This window comes from Arvicanthis niloticus, chromosome 7 (assembly GCF_011762505.2).
Source record: "Arvicanthis niloticus isolate mArvNil1 chromosome 7, mArvNil1.pat.X, whole genome shotgun sequence".
In the NCBI taxonomy this organism is placed as follows: domain Eukaryota; kingdom Metazoa; phylum Chordata; class Mammalia; order Rodentia; family Muridae; genus Arvicanthis; species Arvicanthis niloticus.
The window spans coordinates 2054533-2071699 of NC_047664.1; the positions used below are offsets into that span (position 1 = coordinate 2054533).

The following is a 17167-nucleotide window of genomic DNA, read 5'->3' on the forward strand; positions in this document are numbered from 1 at the left end:
TTTCTCTATGGTTCTACTTCAGTTCTTGCCCTGATTCTTACAGTGAAGAAATGATACCTGGAAGTATAAGCCAAATAACTCTCTCCTTCCCCAGACTGGTTTTGGTTAGTATTTTACCACAGCAACAGAGAAGCAAAGTATGACAGGACCCTCCATGCATTTGATTACCACCTAGCTACCATGCCCACCTAGCTTTTGCTGGAGCTAACAGGTCAAGACCAGAACTCCAACACTTGGGTACCAGGCAATGACGCCAGGCTCTATCTACCTTGGGAGCCCAGCAAAAGGGCTAGAAAATGGGGCTAAGTGGAACACATAACACAGGGTACTTTTTGAATGAAAGGTTCTCAAAATGGAGCTGTTTCTTCAAAATGAACTCCTGTCTGACAGTGGTATTTTCAACATTCTCTACCACAGGCTTAGGCCATCTCTGCTAGTCCTGGTCGCCCTTCTTTCCACCCTAAATCCTGGAAGTAAACTGAAGCCAATAAAGCTGCTTTTACATAATACCAAAGGGCCCACAGGTGCTCTCACCTTGCCAGTAAGGAGAGAATCAGGCAAGAGGTGGGGGCAGGTGAAGCCAAGTCAGGAGCAGAGGAAGGCACCAGCAGAGGTATGACCCTAGACTATTTCAGATGAAACCCAGACATTGCCAGTGAGAGAGGGGCTACGAAAGTTGAAAGTTGGAGCATCAGCAATCAGCAGAATGCTTGCCTGCATTCACAAAGCTCCTGGTTTGATCCCCAGCATCCCATAAATGGGGTAGAGTAGAACGAACTTATAATCTCAGCACTTGCATAAAAGCTGGAGGATGACAAGTTCGAGGTTACACAAAACCCTGTATCAATTAAACCAGAGAGGCTAAGAGCCTCTCTTAGGTCAAGAGTTTATGGCAGGAAATAGCTGCTACCCGGCTCATAATGTAAGTCACAACACTCAGGTCAAGACGCCACCCTGCTGCCCTTACTTATCCAACTCCTGGTCCACTGCTGGGCTCCTCCCCCAGGTCTCTTCTGTGTCTGCATGGAAATCTAAGCTTCCATGAGAGGGTCTGCCCACAAGACAGCTCTTTTGTGTTCTGCCTTCCACAGGAAACTCCAGCAACCCTGCCTCCAATTTCCAAGCACAAGAAAGCCCCCTCACCATTTCCGTCAGCCGTTCAAATATGGAACCTGCCTCCGAGTGCTACAGAAGTGCACACCAGAAAGAAAGCAGGTGACACACCTTGTGCTGTTGCGAGGCATGTGAGGACAGAAAAAGCAGAACAGAGCCCTAAGACAGGTGGTATCACAAGGAAGTCCCAACAGAGAGCGGATGTATGGGAAGGCACAAAGCTTAGGCATAACTATGGTAGTGGGCTGAGGTGTGTCTGGAGACACCATGGTGACAGAATTAAAAACCCACCACCATACAGCACTGGCCAGAACATGAAGCACAGGAACTTGGTTCAAAAGCCAATGGGAATATGGACAGAAGTTTCCTAAATCAAATGTCATCTACCCACTCCACAGATGGGGCACTGGCAAAGACTCAGGACAATAACAAACACCAAGAGCTGCTAGACATTTCCATATGTCCACCACACAGGCTTTATGCAGATTGTGTGAAGAGATGATTTGGCAATGAAGTTAGGAACACAGAAAACACACTCTCATCTTGATACAGGAAGTTGAAACAGTGACATTGGTAGTGTTGTCTGGAAGCCTGTAGGGGCTTCCAAGGTCCAAGAACTCAACTTGTACTATTACTGCTCCCAGTTGGACATGTGACTTCAAGCTGGGCATCTCTTTCTTTTAGTTCATCTTCTCTCAGATGCCCTCATGCCATATGTATCTATGATTTCATTTCCTCCCGAGTGGCTCTTGAAGTCAGAAATTCCACTTATAGGCAGGCCCTTGCTTCTTTGGCTGAAGTTCCAGCCTAGAGGCAAATTACTACTATAAAGAAAGGTAGGTCTGGGGTCTCATTCACTTCAAAGTTTCAGTTTAAGAAAACTTATAAGATTCCACTTGTTCTCATGGTCCCCCAGGGCAGGTGCTGCTGGAGATCCACTGCCATGCCCTGGTCACCTGCAGTGTAGTATCTGAGGGCCAAGAACAAGGCGGCCACCAGCATGCAGATGTACAGACACCATGCTCTTACTCACCCGATGTACTGCAGTGGGTGGCTCTGATGGATCACGATCCTGCAGGTGGGGCAGGTGTTATTCTCCTCTAGGTACTTCACCAGGCAGCTCCTGCAGACTATCCAAAGGGAGAGGATGATAGCAACCAGAAGAAAGGTTCTGGTTGGTACCATGTCCAGCCAACTCCAAGATGGCTAAGAGGACACTTTCATAAACAACCTCTCTACATCGCTCCTGACCTTTGAAGGGGAGTGCCCTTGGAGTGTGCTGTGCCATTACCATCTGTGACACAGTCCTAGCTTAGGAACTAATGAGGAAGAAGCATCAAAGGGTGGTTAAGTCACTAAGTGGCAAGATCATGAGAATATAACTAATATTTAAAAAATCTGTATTTTGGCCTAAAAGTTGACAACACTGTCTTGCAAAACTAGGTAACATTCTGTGACTAACTAACACAAAATTGTACCACCAATTTCTAACACGATTATCTCAGCCTAAAAATTCTTCAAAAGTGGAAAACATTTTCAAAAATGCAAAATGTATTGGATGGAAATTATATGTATTGTGAGTTTTTAACTTCATGAATTGCCTCTCAGTGGTCACTCAATGCTTTTTACAGATGTTCCATACAGAACATCTGTCTTCCAGTGAGAGAGAAAAAATAAGAAAAAAAATCTTAGGGGGCTGGAGAAATGGCTCGGTGGTTAAGAGCACTTAGGTGCTGTTGCAGAAGACCTAGGTTTGGTTTCTAGCACCCACATGATGGTTCACAATCGTTTGCAACTGTAGTTCCACAGGATCCAACACCTTCTTCTGGCTTCTGCCAGCATTGCAAGTATGTAGTGCATATATATACATGCAGGCTAAACACACAAAGATTAAAAAAACAAAAACCAAAAAACTAAAACAACAACACTCTACATAGGTCCAGACCTGACAGGCAGAATAAGTAACATGCAATGAGTACTGCACTGACCCTTGAAATCTCACAGATGTTTGATTGTTAAAAAGAAATTACTTCACCTGAACTCTGAGAGCACAAGCACTACCAGTGGCCAACTTGACAGGTCAACAACAAAAAAGGGTAGTTTTCCTGAGAGGAGAATCCACCCTCCAGGAAGTTACCCATAATATCCCTAGTTTAAGGAAAGCTTTCCAATCCCCACTCAAGATCTTTGTTCTTCTCCTGGCCCTGTAGCCCTCATGCCAGGCTAAAGCCCTAAGGAATGTATTAGAGCAGCCCCCACCCCATTCACCTCAGGGTAGAACTGGCCGTACTCACATGTGTGCAAACACTCAGTCACTGTGGTTGCGTCAATGAGGTAGCCGCTGCACAGGCGGCAGGTGATGTGGGCATTTATGTCCCAGAGTTTAATCTTCCTGGTCAACATCTTTGGCTTCTACAAGAGAAATACACTGATGTATTTAAGATAACTGTGATGACTAATCTGGGTTATCAAACTGACAACATCTGGAATTAAATAAAACCCAAGTGGCTGAGATATACCTGTAATTTTTTTTTTTCCTTAATTAAATCATTTGAAGTAGGAAGACCCAGTTTTAATCTGGATCTTTTGAGGTGAGAAGATCCATCTTTAATCCATATCTTTTGAGATGGGAAGATTACTCTGGGCCACAAAAAGATATGGAAGAAGAAAGCTGGCTCTTTGTCTGCTTGCTCTCGCTGGCAAGTCTGTCTCCTTGAGATGTCAGTGTGCACTGAAGACCAGCAGAGGCATCCAGCCCCACGGGCCATAAACAACTACTACATTCTTAGACTTTCTGTTGGGAGACAGCCATTGTTGAACTAGCTGGACGACAGCCTGTAATGAAATCCATTTCTTCCTCCTCCTCCTCCTCCTCCTTTTTCTCCTCCTTCTGTCTGTCTCTCTCTCTGTTGTTTCTCTAGAACTCTAATACACCAGGTATGTTCCCTTCCTAGCTTGCCTTTTGTCTATCCATAGATGTAATTATACTACTACATCCCAGCCTTTCTGTTGGGCACATGGCCCATCTCATCTCATCCTATCACTGAACAGTGACCTGCCTCAGACCTCAATGGTAAGTGAGGTTCGAACCTCAACTCAAGGGACTGCCACTAGCCACTACAGTGTCTACTAAGAAGATACAGAGCTCAAAAGAAAATTAGATAAGGTCCTGTGGATCCAACCTAATCACCAGCTACTTTGACCTGAATCTACCACATGGTAGATTGAGTATTACAGCTTTGAATATTACAGCTGATATCTGGGTCCAGTCCCACTTCAGAAATTTAGCCATCCTCATCTTTGCCCTTTTTGTGAGAGGAAACAGTTAAATGTCCACTCAATGCCCGAGGAAACTAATTTATAAAACATCTATCACTAAGTCACCACCTAGATCTTGCTTTGCACCAGTTGCCTTTTAGACACTATTATACTCAGCGCTGAGCAAGCGTGGCCAAATAGCCCCAACAAAGTCCACTTTGATCATAGTACCACTTCTAACCAACCATGCACCTCTCCTAGGCAACTGACGGATCAATACTGGACACCTACCCAACCCTGAATTAACAGTACTCTAGAGAGTATGTACAGAATATAAAGAGGGCCACATTCTTCACTCATGAGACAGAGCCCAGACCTCCCTCCCCTAGGTGGCAGGGCCCCTTGGAGGAATCCCAGACCTCACCTCCTCTGGATGTCTCCGTGTCCTTCCTCACTCGGTGGCATGGAGGCTTCAGGCCACCAAGCGGATGCGATGACCCCTCCTTACTCTGAATTCTGGCTGGCTTCTGCACCTTCCTTCTGTCCCCTGTTCCTTTTCCATTTTCTAGCACAAAGACAGTGCTGTTATTTCAAAGTACCCTGACAGCAGTCCTGCACACAATCCCACACTAAACTCTTACTACTACATCTCAGATAGGTTCTACATATTAACTCGTGGACAGAGCCCACTGGGAATGCTGGAGGACAATCAGGAAGCACAAATAACTCCAATAATAGTTGCTAGAGAACAAACTTCAAGGAAATATGAGGTGCCCACCATATTGAGTCCCAGGCAGCCAGAAAGGAAGACCAGCTTCAGCGGCACTTACCTGTGAATGACAGTCTGGAATCGGGGCTACATTGTGAAGCCTGTGGAGAAGCAGAGAGCTGTCACCGTGAGAGGACCTTCTACCCTCACTTCTACCTCAACTTCTCAACTGTCTCAACTTCTACCCTCTAGCAACTCTCAAGGACTGTTTGGTTAAACATGTCTGCTTATTTACTTGCTTTAAGTCATCAAGTGAGAATGATAGTAAAGACACCTCAGTGGAGACACTACCAGATTCCTGGCCTAATCCAGAGCAAACACATAGCTAATGGCATGAGGGAAAGAGAAGACGGCTCCAGTAATAGCTCTAGGGCCCGGGGCAGGATGGGTATCTATAGAAGCTCCAGGTATCAGTGGGTTTCAGGGCGACCTGAGAAACCTCACAAGGGTGATAAGCAGCACTTTGCTTACTTAATTTGACACCTGCAATGTCCACATCCTCACTTCCAGACTAAGCCATTCTCTCTCCCAATCACAGACTTGCCACCTACTCGGTGACTATGTCCTGGGACCATGTGAGCACTGTATCATGCCAGGGTCAGTGGGCTAAGGCAAATGAGTCAGGTATTCAAGCCAGGTATGGAGATGGGCAGCAGCTAGAGAAATCCTGATACAGTGATCTGGGACCTCCCAAGAATAACTATGCAGGTACTCTGCTTCTTGACTAAGGTGCTCTGAGGGGTCCCAGGATCCTGGCTGTGGATTCCTTAGTACCAATCTTGAGTTCAGGGGTTTTTCCATGTGTGAACAGGTAGTGCTGGTGAACAGCTTGGTAAGTTGCCTATAGTCTTAATTAGAACAATACCAAGATTGCAGGTATTTGTAGTTTAAGGACTAATTACATACAACCTGGAGGCGGGTACCCTAACATGTGCTTAAATGAACTTTGTCTTAAATACAACTCAGATAATTTCACCTTTAAAATACTTTCCAAAACTTCATTTTTAAGAATTATTTATTTGTGCATGCACATACATACACCAGTCTGTCTGTGGGAATGTAGGTGGTGTGTACAGGTGCCTACAGAGGCCAGAAGAGAGAACTGAGTGCCCTGAAGCTGAAATTACAGGCCGTTGTGAACTGCTTGATGGGGTACTAAGAAGGGTCCCTGGGAGAACAAGGCCTTCTCTCCAGCCTCAGAACTGCATTTGTTTACTGACTAATAAACCCAGAAGACTTGTACAAAATGAGGATGGGAAATGGGAAGGTAGGAAGGAGTACGTATGTCCTATCAAATAAGCCAAGGGAGGGTTGACAGATGTATCAGAAACATTTAGTGGAAGAAGGGAAGTCAACTCAAGGCCAGGTCTGTCTTAAACTAGTCCCTGCCTCGTATGGAGCCCACCAACCACTTGAAACTGCTGTCCCTTGAAACGTGGCGGCTCCTGTGACAGAAGAACCAGCGTGTATCACTCACTGCTCTGAAATAGGCTCCACTATGTAGTCCTGCCCTAAGACTCCCTGTGGACCCCAGGCTGACTTTACAGTTGCAGTGATTCTCTTGCTTCAGCCTCCCAAGTCTTGGGCTTAAGTATAAGCCACTACACCTGGCTTTCTAATCCTATTTAATTCCAGTCACTGAAGTTGTGTGCCATCAGACCTGGTTTACATGTAGTTTTTTAAAATGACATTTGGATGAAATGAATAAATTCCAAGGAGGGAAAACTAAACTGAGACTAGTAAGGAAAACCAAAAATATTTTCTATTATGGGAACTGAATAAATAGTCACAAAAATTTCTTCAATTAAAACTCTGGCTCTGTAAGCCTACCATATCTGAGAGCAAATCACCCTTTCAGCTGGTAAACGTATTTAGAGCTGAACACACTTTGTCTATCCTGCACCAGGTCCTGAGTACAGATTCCTAGAACCATCCTGCACAGCTAAAGAAGAGATCTCTAACTCCCTTTATGAAACGAACTACTAGCCATACACCAAACTCAAGCAAGATGAGATCTGGAAGGAAACTAACAGACCTGCCTGACCCTAAGCAGAGCATCTGCCACCCTCATCAATCAGTATACAAAGGGAGAGTCACTCGGGACCAAGTTAGGTATATCCCAGGAATACAGGTAGGCAACAGTATGAGGAAACACATCCCTTACGCCAAAGGGTAAAGGTAGAATAACGTATACTCTTCCCAAAGACATGTAAAAATGATTTGATAAATCACCCAACGTTATCTTCAGAAATCCTAAACGACTGTAAGGAGTCAACCCTATTGAAGGAGACACTAGCACATGACTGCTCAAGAACTCAGACTGAACAATCACAGCTCCACGCAGTCTCAGGTGGAGGTGACCAGGACGCCCATCAGCAGGCAGCCCATGAGAAGTTAGGCCCTCAGCATTTAGGAAAACGTTGCTCCCAGCTGTACAGGGCTCCTTGAAGAAGAAAACTGCACACAAGGAACTTAACATGTCATTCTCATGGGTCTCAGGAAAAGGCCTTGAGTCCCCACTACACAATAAAATGATGAAAAAAGCATCTTAAATTTTAAAACAAGTGACAGACATACTCCTAGTGGTAGGGTGACACTGGATCACAATTACTCATAATCCCTCTAGGAAGCTAACATTCAAAAGAGTATGTGATGCCATGTTCATATGCTGAGTAGGTCAGGGGTATTCCTTTTTCTAATTAATGACATGACTGAGTTATGTGACTCTGTTATGAACCGAGAAGCACATGTCTACAACACATTAGGATTATAATGGGACCAGGGCTTGGCAAACTCAAATTCTCAAGATGGAGTGGTGTTGCTGCTCTGCTTACTATCACAGGGCCAGCCATGCCCAAACTACTACTCGGGTTTTTAGAGAGAAACTTTGCCCACTTCTGCTCTAAGTGATGAAAAGAGATTCACTAAGGAGAAAGTCCAAATTAAGTGAATTTCAGCTGATCAACTTTATTACTAAGCAGGAATATAAATTAAAAACCCAGTGAGACTTACTTGGAGACAATGGAGTGCACTGGTGAGCAGTGGGCCATGTACCAGGTGCCATGAATGTACAGCACCAGGGGAAGGCTGACATTCTGTGGTAAGGCAGCAGATACACTCTGCCAAACTCTTTTCTGGAGGCTCCAGTACTCAAAAAACAGCTAAGTCTCAGTACCCCTACCATATCCATGTGGCTAAATGGCCTGCCTGGTGCCCGCCAAGTCTTCTAAGAATCACCTATTTTTGTTGCTGGCTACACTGCACATCATCAAATCTGTGGTTACAAGAACAGACAAGCATGAGGACATGGCAAACCATAACAACAGTGGGGTAGAAAGTACTATGCAGGAGGGCAGGCAGACAGGCTGGTTACTAGTCTTCATCTACCACAGAGTGGGAGCTGTGTGCTATATTCCTAAAGACTCACATGTCCTGTGCACACTTATGAATAAGGAGATGGGAGTACAGGGGATTCATATTTCTACAAGCAAGTAGAATAGAGTCCCTGCTATGGCAGGCCTGGGCCCAGACACTTCTCCCCACTCTGCACATGGCCTAGCTTGTAGATTCCACCCAACAGCCTTCCCAGGGCTGGGGTCCATATGTCCTTACTTTAGTTAAGACCTAGTTGTCACAGAATCTCAATGTATCTCAGCTTTGTGATATGCAGAAATTTGGATGATAATTAAAGCTAAAAAATATGGTCCATAAGATAGTTCTACACATAAAGTACTACATATGCCTGCTGCCAAGCCTGAATGGCATGAACTTGATCCTTGGGACCTACCCTGCAGGAGAAAACCAATTCTCAAAAGCTGTCTTCCAACCTCCACTCACCTGCTTTAGCATGCCTGTGGCCACCACAGCCCACACAAATGCATGCACTACAAAATAAATAACTAAAATTGTTAAAAAGTTTTTTAAGTTGGAAAAACTGGCTAGAGACGCCTCTAGTAGTAAAAGCACTCCACAGAGCCAAGGCGCGGCGGACAAGCCTTTGACCCCAGTGCTTGGGAGGTGTCGGCAGGAAAATCACAGGATCAAGGTCATCCTCAACTGTATGAGTCCGACACCACTCTGTGTTACAAAAGACCCTGTTTTTTTTTTTTTTTTTTTTAAAAAAAAAAAAAGGGAACGAAGGGAGAGGGGGAGGGAGGGAGGGAGGGAGGTGTCCTCATTAAAATCAGTAACACAAGCTGTCTCTCCTAGGGATAAGATCTAGATGAAGTCACCATCAGATCTATGTCTTGGGTACCACTGATCTGATCAGATTCCAAACTGGTCTTCTAAACAGTCCTGGCCTAATACGTATTAATGAAGATAGTGTAACATTTTCAATACAAATAGTTTCTAACAACTAAAAAACATAAAAAAACGAGTCTGCCGAACAAGGCAGTTACAAACGTTCAGCTGCTGACAGCTGTCTTCCCATCTTATTTCAAAGGGCACCTCTTTCTGCTCTATGACCTGTTCACAACATGTTCAGTATGCCCTGTGTTGACAGACCTCTTTCCTTCTGTGGTAGCCGATTATTATTACTGGTATAGCTCCTACATCCAAGACTTCTTGCCTGCCCTCCTTGCTTCTTCAGTCTCTTCCAGAACTTCCAAATATCTGTGGAAGTCTTGCAGAGATCCCTCCCATGGTTAACAGATGGAACATTCATTATCCTTCATTTAATACAGAGTAGCTAGCCCTTGGCAGGTAGTTAGTTTCCCAAACAGATTAGAACTTTCCCAGCTTTGTGCTGAGCTTGAACACTGTACCCTCTGAGACACCCACAGTTATATGCCATTCAATCTGTGCTGAAACTATGACTTCCTTATGGTACTCCACCATAAGTGCTTATACTATCAGTCTCTAGCCACAACCATTGGCTTTGGGGGGGTAAGTATAATCTCCAATGTGTCACCAGTGATGCTGAGGACAGAAGCCTGTCCAGAACTATGATTTCATCAACATGCCTTGTTTTTGGCTAACTGTGTGAAGGCATTTCACCTTACAAAAACCAGCCAGCAGGGGAATAAGTCACTAGCCACTCACCACATGTATGGTGGCCATGGGTTGCTGACATATGTCACAAAGCAGAAATACTCCAACCTGAAACGTTTTACTCCAAGGTCTACCACTCTGAGGATGTCAGAAAACTCAACATCAGAATGTATATATCAGAATGTATAAGAACAGACATCAATCAAATGTTAGACCTCCTTGAGTGTCAGGACAAAGCATAGCAACAAAGCCCCAGACTTCCCTGGGTTGTATCAGGATGGGGATCAACCTAGCACCAGACCCCAGGGATCTATTCCTTATGACAACTGTAAAATCCTGGGAGTAACTGTTTATGGGATATGCTTAAGTCCTCCACCCTGCAGGGGAAGGGGGGGGGGTGGTTGTGGGATGGAAACCAGGTCTGCTTCTGCTTTAAGCTAAGTGTTCCTCCTCACTTCCTGCAAGAGGTGGCCTACCATCTGAAGTTGCTCTTTGATACTTCAATGACAAAAGAAGTATGAAAGATAAAGATACTATCAATAGAAAACTGTCCTGCAAGTGGGCATGGGGCCCTGTCCCAGACTGCAGGCTGCTGCCACAGAGCACCACAACAAAAGGCAACCTAAGTTTACTCCTCAGGACTGACATCTGCGTTACAGCAGAGTGTGTAGCTTGTTCGGGCCTAATGCCAAGTCCTCTGGGGCAAAAAGGATGGAAGAGCTCTCAGGATTTTTGATAATGCACTTATTCTGTCTTTGAGGACGGAGCCTCCCTAGAAAGATCACTTCTCATGCAGTGATTTGTGATTACAACTTCAACCTAAAAATCTGGGAGAAATTAAAACAACACTGGGACCATAGCAGATGCCCACTGCTTATAATTCTTGCATTTGTGCTCCATTAGAATTTTTTGTTTGAATTTGTTGTTGTTGTTTACTTTGGCAAGCACGTAGATTAAAAAGCAAAAGGTGGCTGGTGAGATGACTCAGGGTGCAAAGGTGCTTGCCACCAAGCCTGATGGCATTAAAGTTTAGTTCCCGGAACCCACATAAAGAAGGCAGAAGAAAACAAGACTCCACAAAGTTATCTTCTAACACTCAGATGTGTTCAATGTTTCTGCATTCAGAAACATACACATAATTATAAATTTTTTTTTAAAAAGTAAAAGTCCTTAAGTAAGGACACTTGTGGTATGTGTGGCTTGACCTCCATTCCTGGTTTGTAGAGCCTGGTTTGTAGAGGACTTTAACAACCAAGCTGACATATTCTCAGTCTAAAGCCACAAAAGCCTCTGCTTATGATTTGCTGTAGGCGAGAGTTTGTTTAGACCCTAATACAGGCCAAGCCCTACCTGGAACCGGTTCACAAAGTCACTATAAACTCCCAAATTCCCCATGTGACCTAAGGGCCTCCATTAGGCCTTATGATAACCACACAGAACTCACAGGTCCTAGTAAGTCCCATTGTACCACAAGAGCCAGGAAACCCACACAGCATCCACGGGCCTTCTACCCACAGGCACCTGTACATCCTACAGGACCCCATGAAGTCCAATGAGACCGGCACAGGACTTAGGGGTTGATCAGAGGCTTCGGGAAAGTCTATAAACATAGCCTCATCATCTATATGTTTTTTACTGTAGAATTTACTGCTAAAATAGCAAAGTCTAGCAAAGATCAATGAACTTTCAGAAAAAGTCGGATTATCCTCTATTCCTGAGGTCCAACTAAGGACCCGAGTTTCTCTGTAATACAACACACTGCCAACAATAGGCTGATGGAGACAGCGTCTCCAGCAAGTGCTGCTCCTATCAGTGGGACTTCGCTCAATTCAGTGGATAGTCTACAACAACAAAAGTGGGTTATGCTTATTACTACTGAAAGGTATGTCACAGAAAAAGAATGTTTTCTTGTTTTTAAAGGGTTCGTGTATCGTTGCGACTGACTAATATGTTTATTTTCTGAAGCAGGGTTACACTATGTTGCCCAAGCTGGTCTCCAATTTCTGAGCTCTAAAGATCTTGTTTCAGTCTCATGAGCAGTAGCAAGGATTATAGGCATATATTACTAACTAAATTTTTTGATAATCAACTCAGAACTAATGAACAGTTCCAGTTTTTGAAGCATAATGTACTGGGCAGCATTCTTGCATTATGAACAGTAAGATTGTGAGGGCATCAACAGACAACAGGAAACTGACCTTCAACATCAATGTATTTTGTAAGTAAAGAAAAATTACATCTTCAACTTTAAATCCAATTTGAACATCAAACAAACAAGGCAGCAAATCATAAAAAAGGTCAAAGAATAACACAGACCCAAACAAACTTGTGCAACCTCCCAAGTCCAGAGATGATAGGGAGGTGGCCACCAGGGGCAAGAGTATCCAGGATGACCTTGGATAATAAGTACTCTGATTCATCTTCCACTCCTATACCAGACTGGGCTGGGGAGGAAGGGCTCCTGTCTGCAGGAGATCTCTAAGCATAGTATTCCCACAAGGAACAGATGTTCAGAACCTCATATCTTATATTTTGAAAAAGTCACTTATAACCTAGTGCATGAGGCCCAATGTACCAGGAAAGACACCTTCTCCATATTATTTAAGATGGTTAAAAAAAAAAAAATCTATAGGGTTGGCTTATAATTTCTTTCAGAATAACAGGCCACAGCTCTTAGAATACCAGAAAACCCTCACTCAGAGGTTAGATGCCATGATTCTATACCCTACTTTATCCACAGGGGTCTGTTTGCTAGAGCATTCCAAATAGTACGTTAACTACCAGGAACATTTTCTGTTTATAACAGTTGCCTCTTAAATAGGATACCTGCATCATCACAGTCATCTGAACTTTTACAGTAACATCAAAAGAACCTGATATACCTTATTTAGAGGCTTCATTCCAACACATCACCCTATACACAACAATTTTTTCTGAGATAGGATCTAACTCTTTAGCCCAAACCGGCCTGGAATTCACTATTGTAGTACAGGTTTGCCTCAAACTCACTGTACTCCTCCTGTCTCAGCTCCTAAGTGCTGGGATTACAGGTATGAGCCACCATGTTTGAATCTACACATAACTCTTAATTTGTTTATGAAATTTTCTAGAATATGGGTCACATGATACTTAAAACTTGATAAATGCCTGGCTAACAACAATACTGCAGAGCCTTCTACTGGCCTACCTAGTACCCTGACTAGGGAAACTGGCCAGAAAACCTCAAAGGTCAGGCATGGGCTCGTCGCCTTCTACCAGAACCAATATCTGACTTAAGGCACTATATTCTAAGGTAGTCTGTCGTACAACAACATATAAATAATATGCCCCTTCAACACTATTCTGTGTTTAAAAGTCCAAGCATAGGAAAATGAAGTCACCATCAAGCCTAAACAAATGCTCAGTTCTTTTCTAAAACTTCACACAGCAAAATACAATAAAGGGCACAGCAAAAGAAAAAACAAACCAGAGGTAAGCTCTGCGTACAAGGCTCCCGAGTGTAAGGACACTTGGCAAATACAACTTTCCACTTTGAACACAACTCAGTTGACACCCATGCTAAGAAACCTAGACTTGTTCTCCCCTGAGAAACAAACCGTGAAGTGGCTCAAAATGAAACATGGAACTGGCCAGCTCAAATATCTCTTAGGAATCCAAACAGCCCAGAGTTTAGACTTGCCCAGTCTCTAGCACTTTTAAGAACAGCCTGACAGAGCAGAGCTTACACAGAGCAACACACTCATTGTTGGCCACCCCAGGTCTGTGTGGGAGCTAAGCCACTCTAAAATCCCCTTGCTTTCTCATCTTGACACATACCAGGTTTTCAGTGAACATCTCAGTACCTGCCCTACTGTCTCCCACAACAGTAGAAACACACCTCACTCTTTAGGGAAACATTGTTCTTGCTGACAGACTGACTTGGAAGATTTCAGAGAAACAAAAACTCCTTTCTAGGGGTGAAACAGGAGTGTGGGTACTAGGTGTTCATCTATTCAACAGCCCCTCAGGCCTCTGCTCACTGACCCCACCTTGCTACTTGTCCAGTAGCCTTGGCATGCCTCCTACCCACTGGACACCTACCCTCTAGCCTCTCAACACCACACCCTCATGACCTGCTGGGGAAAGAGGAGGGAAGGTGAAGGTCCAGGCACTGACCTGGGGCCAAGACTAGGGAAAGGAACAGTCCTGTAGGAGCTGGGGAGAGCAGGCAAGAGGCAGCTCTCCCTTGATACCCTGAGTCCTTGGAGCCCAGCCGAGCTACGACTTTGCCTTGCAACTGTCCTAAGATCCTCACCCACTCTGTAACATCAGGGAGCTAGAAGACCTGTAGAAAGTGCAAGTGTAGGAACCCTTGGCTCAGATAACTCAGGAACCCACATGTAAGCACTTCATAGCAAAGATCCAGTGTGGGCTGGGCAGATCTAAACCACCCGACGCCTAGTAATCTTTTCAGCAAAGTTTGGGGGTGGATTTCTAGAGTCCCAGGCCATCCCTTCCTTAAAGTTCCAACTATTATCTATGTAATCCCTGAGGACCATCCTCATGGTTCAGCTCCAAGGCTTTCATTTTAAAGTGACCCACCGTTGGTCCTATGTGTCCTGAAGCCTGTCTATATTCTGAACTCTCCTCACAGTTCACCCTCAGGGCCCCAAACTGCTCAAAGGACTGCCATAGTGGTCCAGATTCCTTTGAGCCAGCCTTGATTTCCCAGCTCTCTACAGCCGATTTGTCCCTGAGTCCTGACCTTCCTATGGCCTTGTCCCAGCGCCCTGGCCCTCTGTGGGGTGGTCACAGACTCTTAACCCTCCGCTTGAGTTGGCCCATCTCAGTGATTCTGCCATTTTCTAGGTCCTCCCGGGTCCTGGGATCCATTCTTCCTCAATGACCTTTCCTAGAATCTTGTTAGGTCTCTTATACTGACCCTCTCCCAAGTGTCCATTCGAAGAGTCGAGGCTCTATCTGTCCTAGGGTCCCAGAACTATAGGAGATCTGCCCAGTTCTAGGGACGGTTCAGTGACTGGCCCTCAGTAATTCTGGCCTGGTCTGGGTCCTGCCTGGTCTGCGGTCCTGATCTCCCTGGATCCAGCCTGGCCCAGACTCCTGTTCTTCCGGGGGTTCTGTTCTCTGGAATCCTGCCTGGTGCTAGATCCTGCCGGACTGAGCTCCTTGTCTTCCCTAGGTCCTGTTCTCTCGGGGTCCAGACTGCTCGTAATCCACCTCGGCTCGGTGTTCTGCCTAGTCTAGGATTCTGCCCACCCCTGGTCCAGCCTGGTCCAGGGTCCAGCCTGGTGTAGGCTCTTCCCATGGTTCTGTCTAGTCCAGGTTCCTGTCCTCCCGGGATCCAGATTGTTCCGGGATCCAGCATGGCCCAGGGTTCTGCCCTCCCGGGGTCCAGACCTCCCAAGTCCTGGCCTTCTCGCAGGCTTTTAGGGTCCCGCCTCCCGGGCCTGCCGGAGGGCGCTGGGCTCGCAGCCTTCTGCGGACCGTGGGCCGAGGCCGCGGCCTGAGGAGCGGGCGCGCGGGCCAGGCCGGGCGGGGCGGGCTCACTGACCTGCGTCTCGGGCGGCGGGCGAGCGGGCGCACGCGGGGGCTCGCCGGGAGGGGGAGGGGGCGCCGCTCCCTCTGGGTCCCCCCCAAGAGGAGGAGAAAAAAGCCGTGCAGAGTTTAAAACAAAGAGGCGGAAATGCCCGAACCCAGCCGAGTGCAGAGTCGGGGGCGCCGCGTCTGGAGCATGCGCAGTGTGTGGCTCAGCTCCCACCTCGCAAACGAGAGAGGCGGGGCCTCTGGAAGGCGGAGCCTATAGGGGTGGGGTACAGGAGGGGCCAGAGGGCGCAGGCGCGTGCTGGCAGCAATTGACTCAGGAAGCTGGCGCTGCGAGACAGACAGGGTGGAGCTCGAGGGCGGGGTCACAAGGTGAGCGGTAGGTCAGGAGGCGTGGTCAGAAGCACAACCTGGAGAAACTCCGCCCAGCTGGAGAGCAGGACAAGGCTGACAGGCAACTGCATGGGTTGCAAACGAAACCGGAGCACCTGGACCACGGGTTTCTTCCCTCATAAGCCTTCTTACATTCTTGTCCTTTCTTGGAATCACTGTGGAGAGAGAGAGAGAGAGAGAGAGAGAGAGAGAGAGAGAGAGAGAGAGAGAGAGAGAGAGAGAGAGAGAGAGAGAGAGAGAGAGAGAGAGACACAGAGAGAGAGAGAGAGAGAGAGAGAGAGAGAGAGAGAGAGACCCTCTTCTGAACTTTCAGACCGTGGAAACCCACAGTTTGTCCATTTGTCCACTGTGCGTTGTGACCAGTTGGTCACTGGCAGAGGGCATAAACAGAGAAAAGGAAGTTTGTTCTTATTTATTTATTTATTTATTTAGTATTTTCGAGAAAGGGTTTCTCTGTGTTGCCCAGGCTGTCCTGGAACTCACTTTGTAGACCAGGCTGGCCTCGAACTAACATAGATCTGCCTCCCAAGTGTTGGGACTAAAGGAGTGCACTACGACGACTGGAAGTCTGTTCTTAGGAAACAAAGTGGTTGTGGCAGCTGTATGCTAGACAGGGGGTGGGACAAGGAAGGAGCTAGAAGCCCTCTAACAGTATTTGGAGAAGGGGCATGCAAAGAACCCAACAATGATATGTGTACAATGAAGTCAAAAGGGGCGACTTAAAAGTCTTGGTGGGGTCCTGTGGATGGTCCCTCGGAGGGAAGGCTCCCTGGGAAACAGAATGGGGACCCAGGAAGGCAATTATACTCTACGGAAGCCTGACAGCCTTTGGTATCACACAGAGGCTACTGATGAGGGAGAAGGTTGAGAGATAGTTCCAGAGTAATGGAGGATCTGGTGTTCGTATTAGACGTAGCAAAGAGGTCCTGTTGAGCAGACCATGAGCAGGCCTGGACTTAGGGCACAAATCCCAGGAAGTCATCTAACTTGACAGACAGCTAGACCCCTAAACCACTTGTCTTCAAGTGGGCTTTTCATGCCTTAGGTAAGACTATATTCAGATGTCATTCTAGGTCCAGGATCCAGACCTTGCTTCTGTGT

General features: G+C 46.1%; 1 protein-coding gene across 1 annotated transcript in view; it reads right to left on the minus strand.

Annotated features, from left to right (window-relative positions):
• Positions 1-15898, minus strand: part of Pcgf3 (polycomb group ring finger 3) — a 37608-nt gene extending 21710 nt beyond the window's left edge. The window contains exons 1-5 of the mRNA XM_034508822.2: positions 15684-15898; positions 5202-5241; positions 4796-4936; positions 3408-3525; positions 2147-2243 (exon numbers count right to left, since the gene is read on the minus strand). Of these exons, the coding sequence (XP_034364713.1) occupies positions 2147-2243; positions 3408-3516 (206 nt within the window). The 5' untranslated portion in view covers positions 3517-3525; positions 4796-4936; positions 5202-5241; positions 15684-15898. The remainder of the gene's footprint in view (positions 1-2146; positions 2244-3407; positions 3526-4795; positions 4937-5201; positions 5242-15683) is intronic.
• Positions 15899-17167: the final 1269 nt, after the last annotated feature.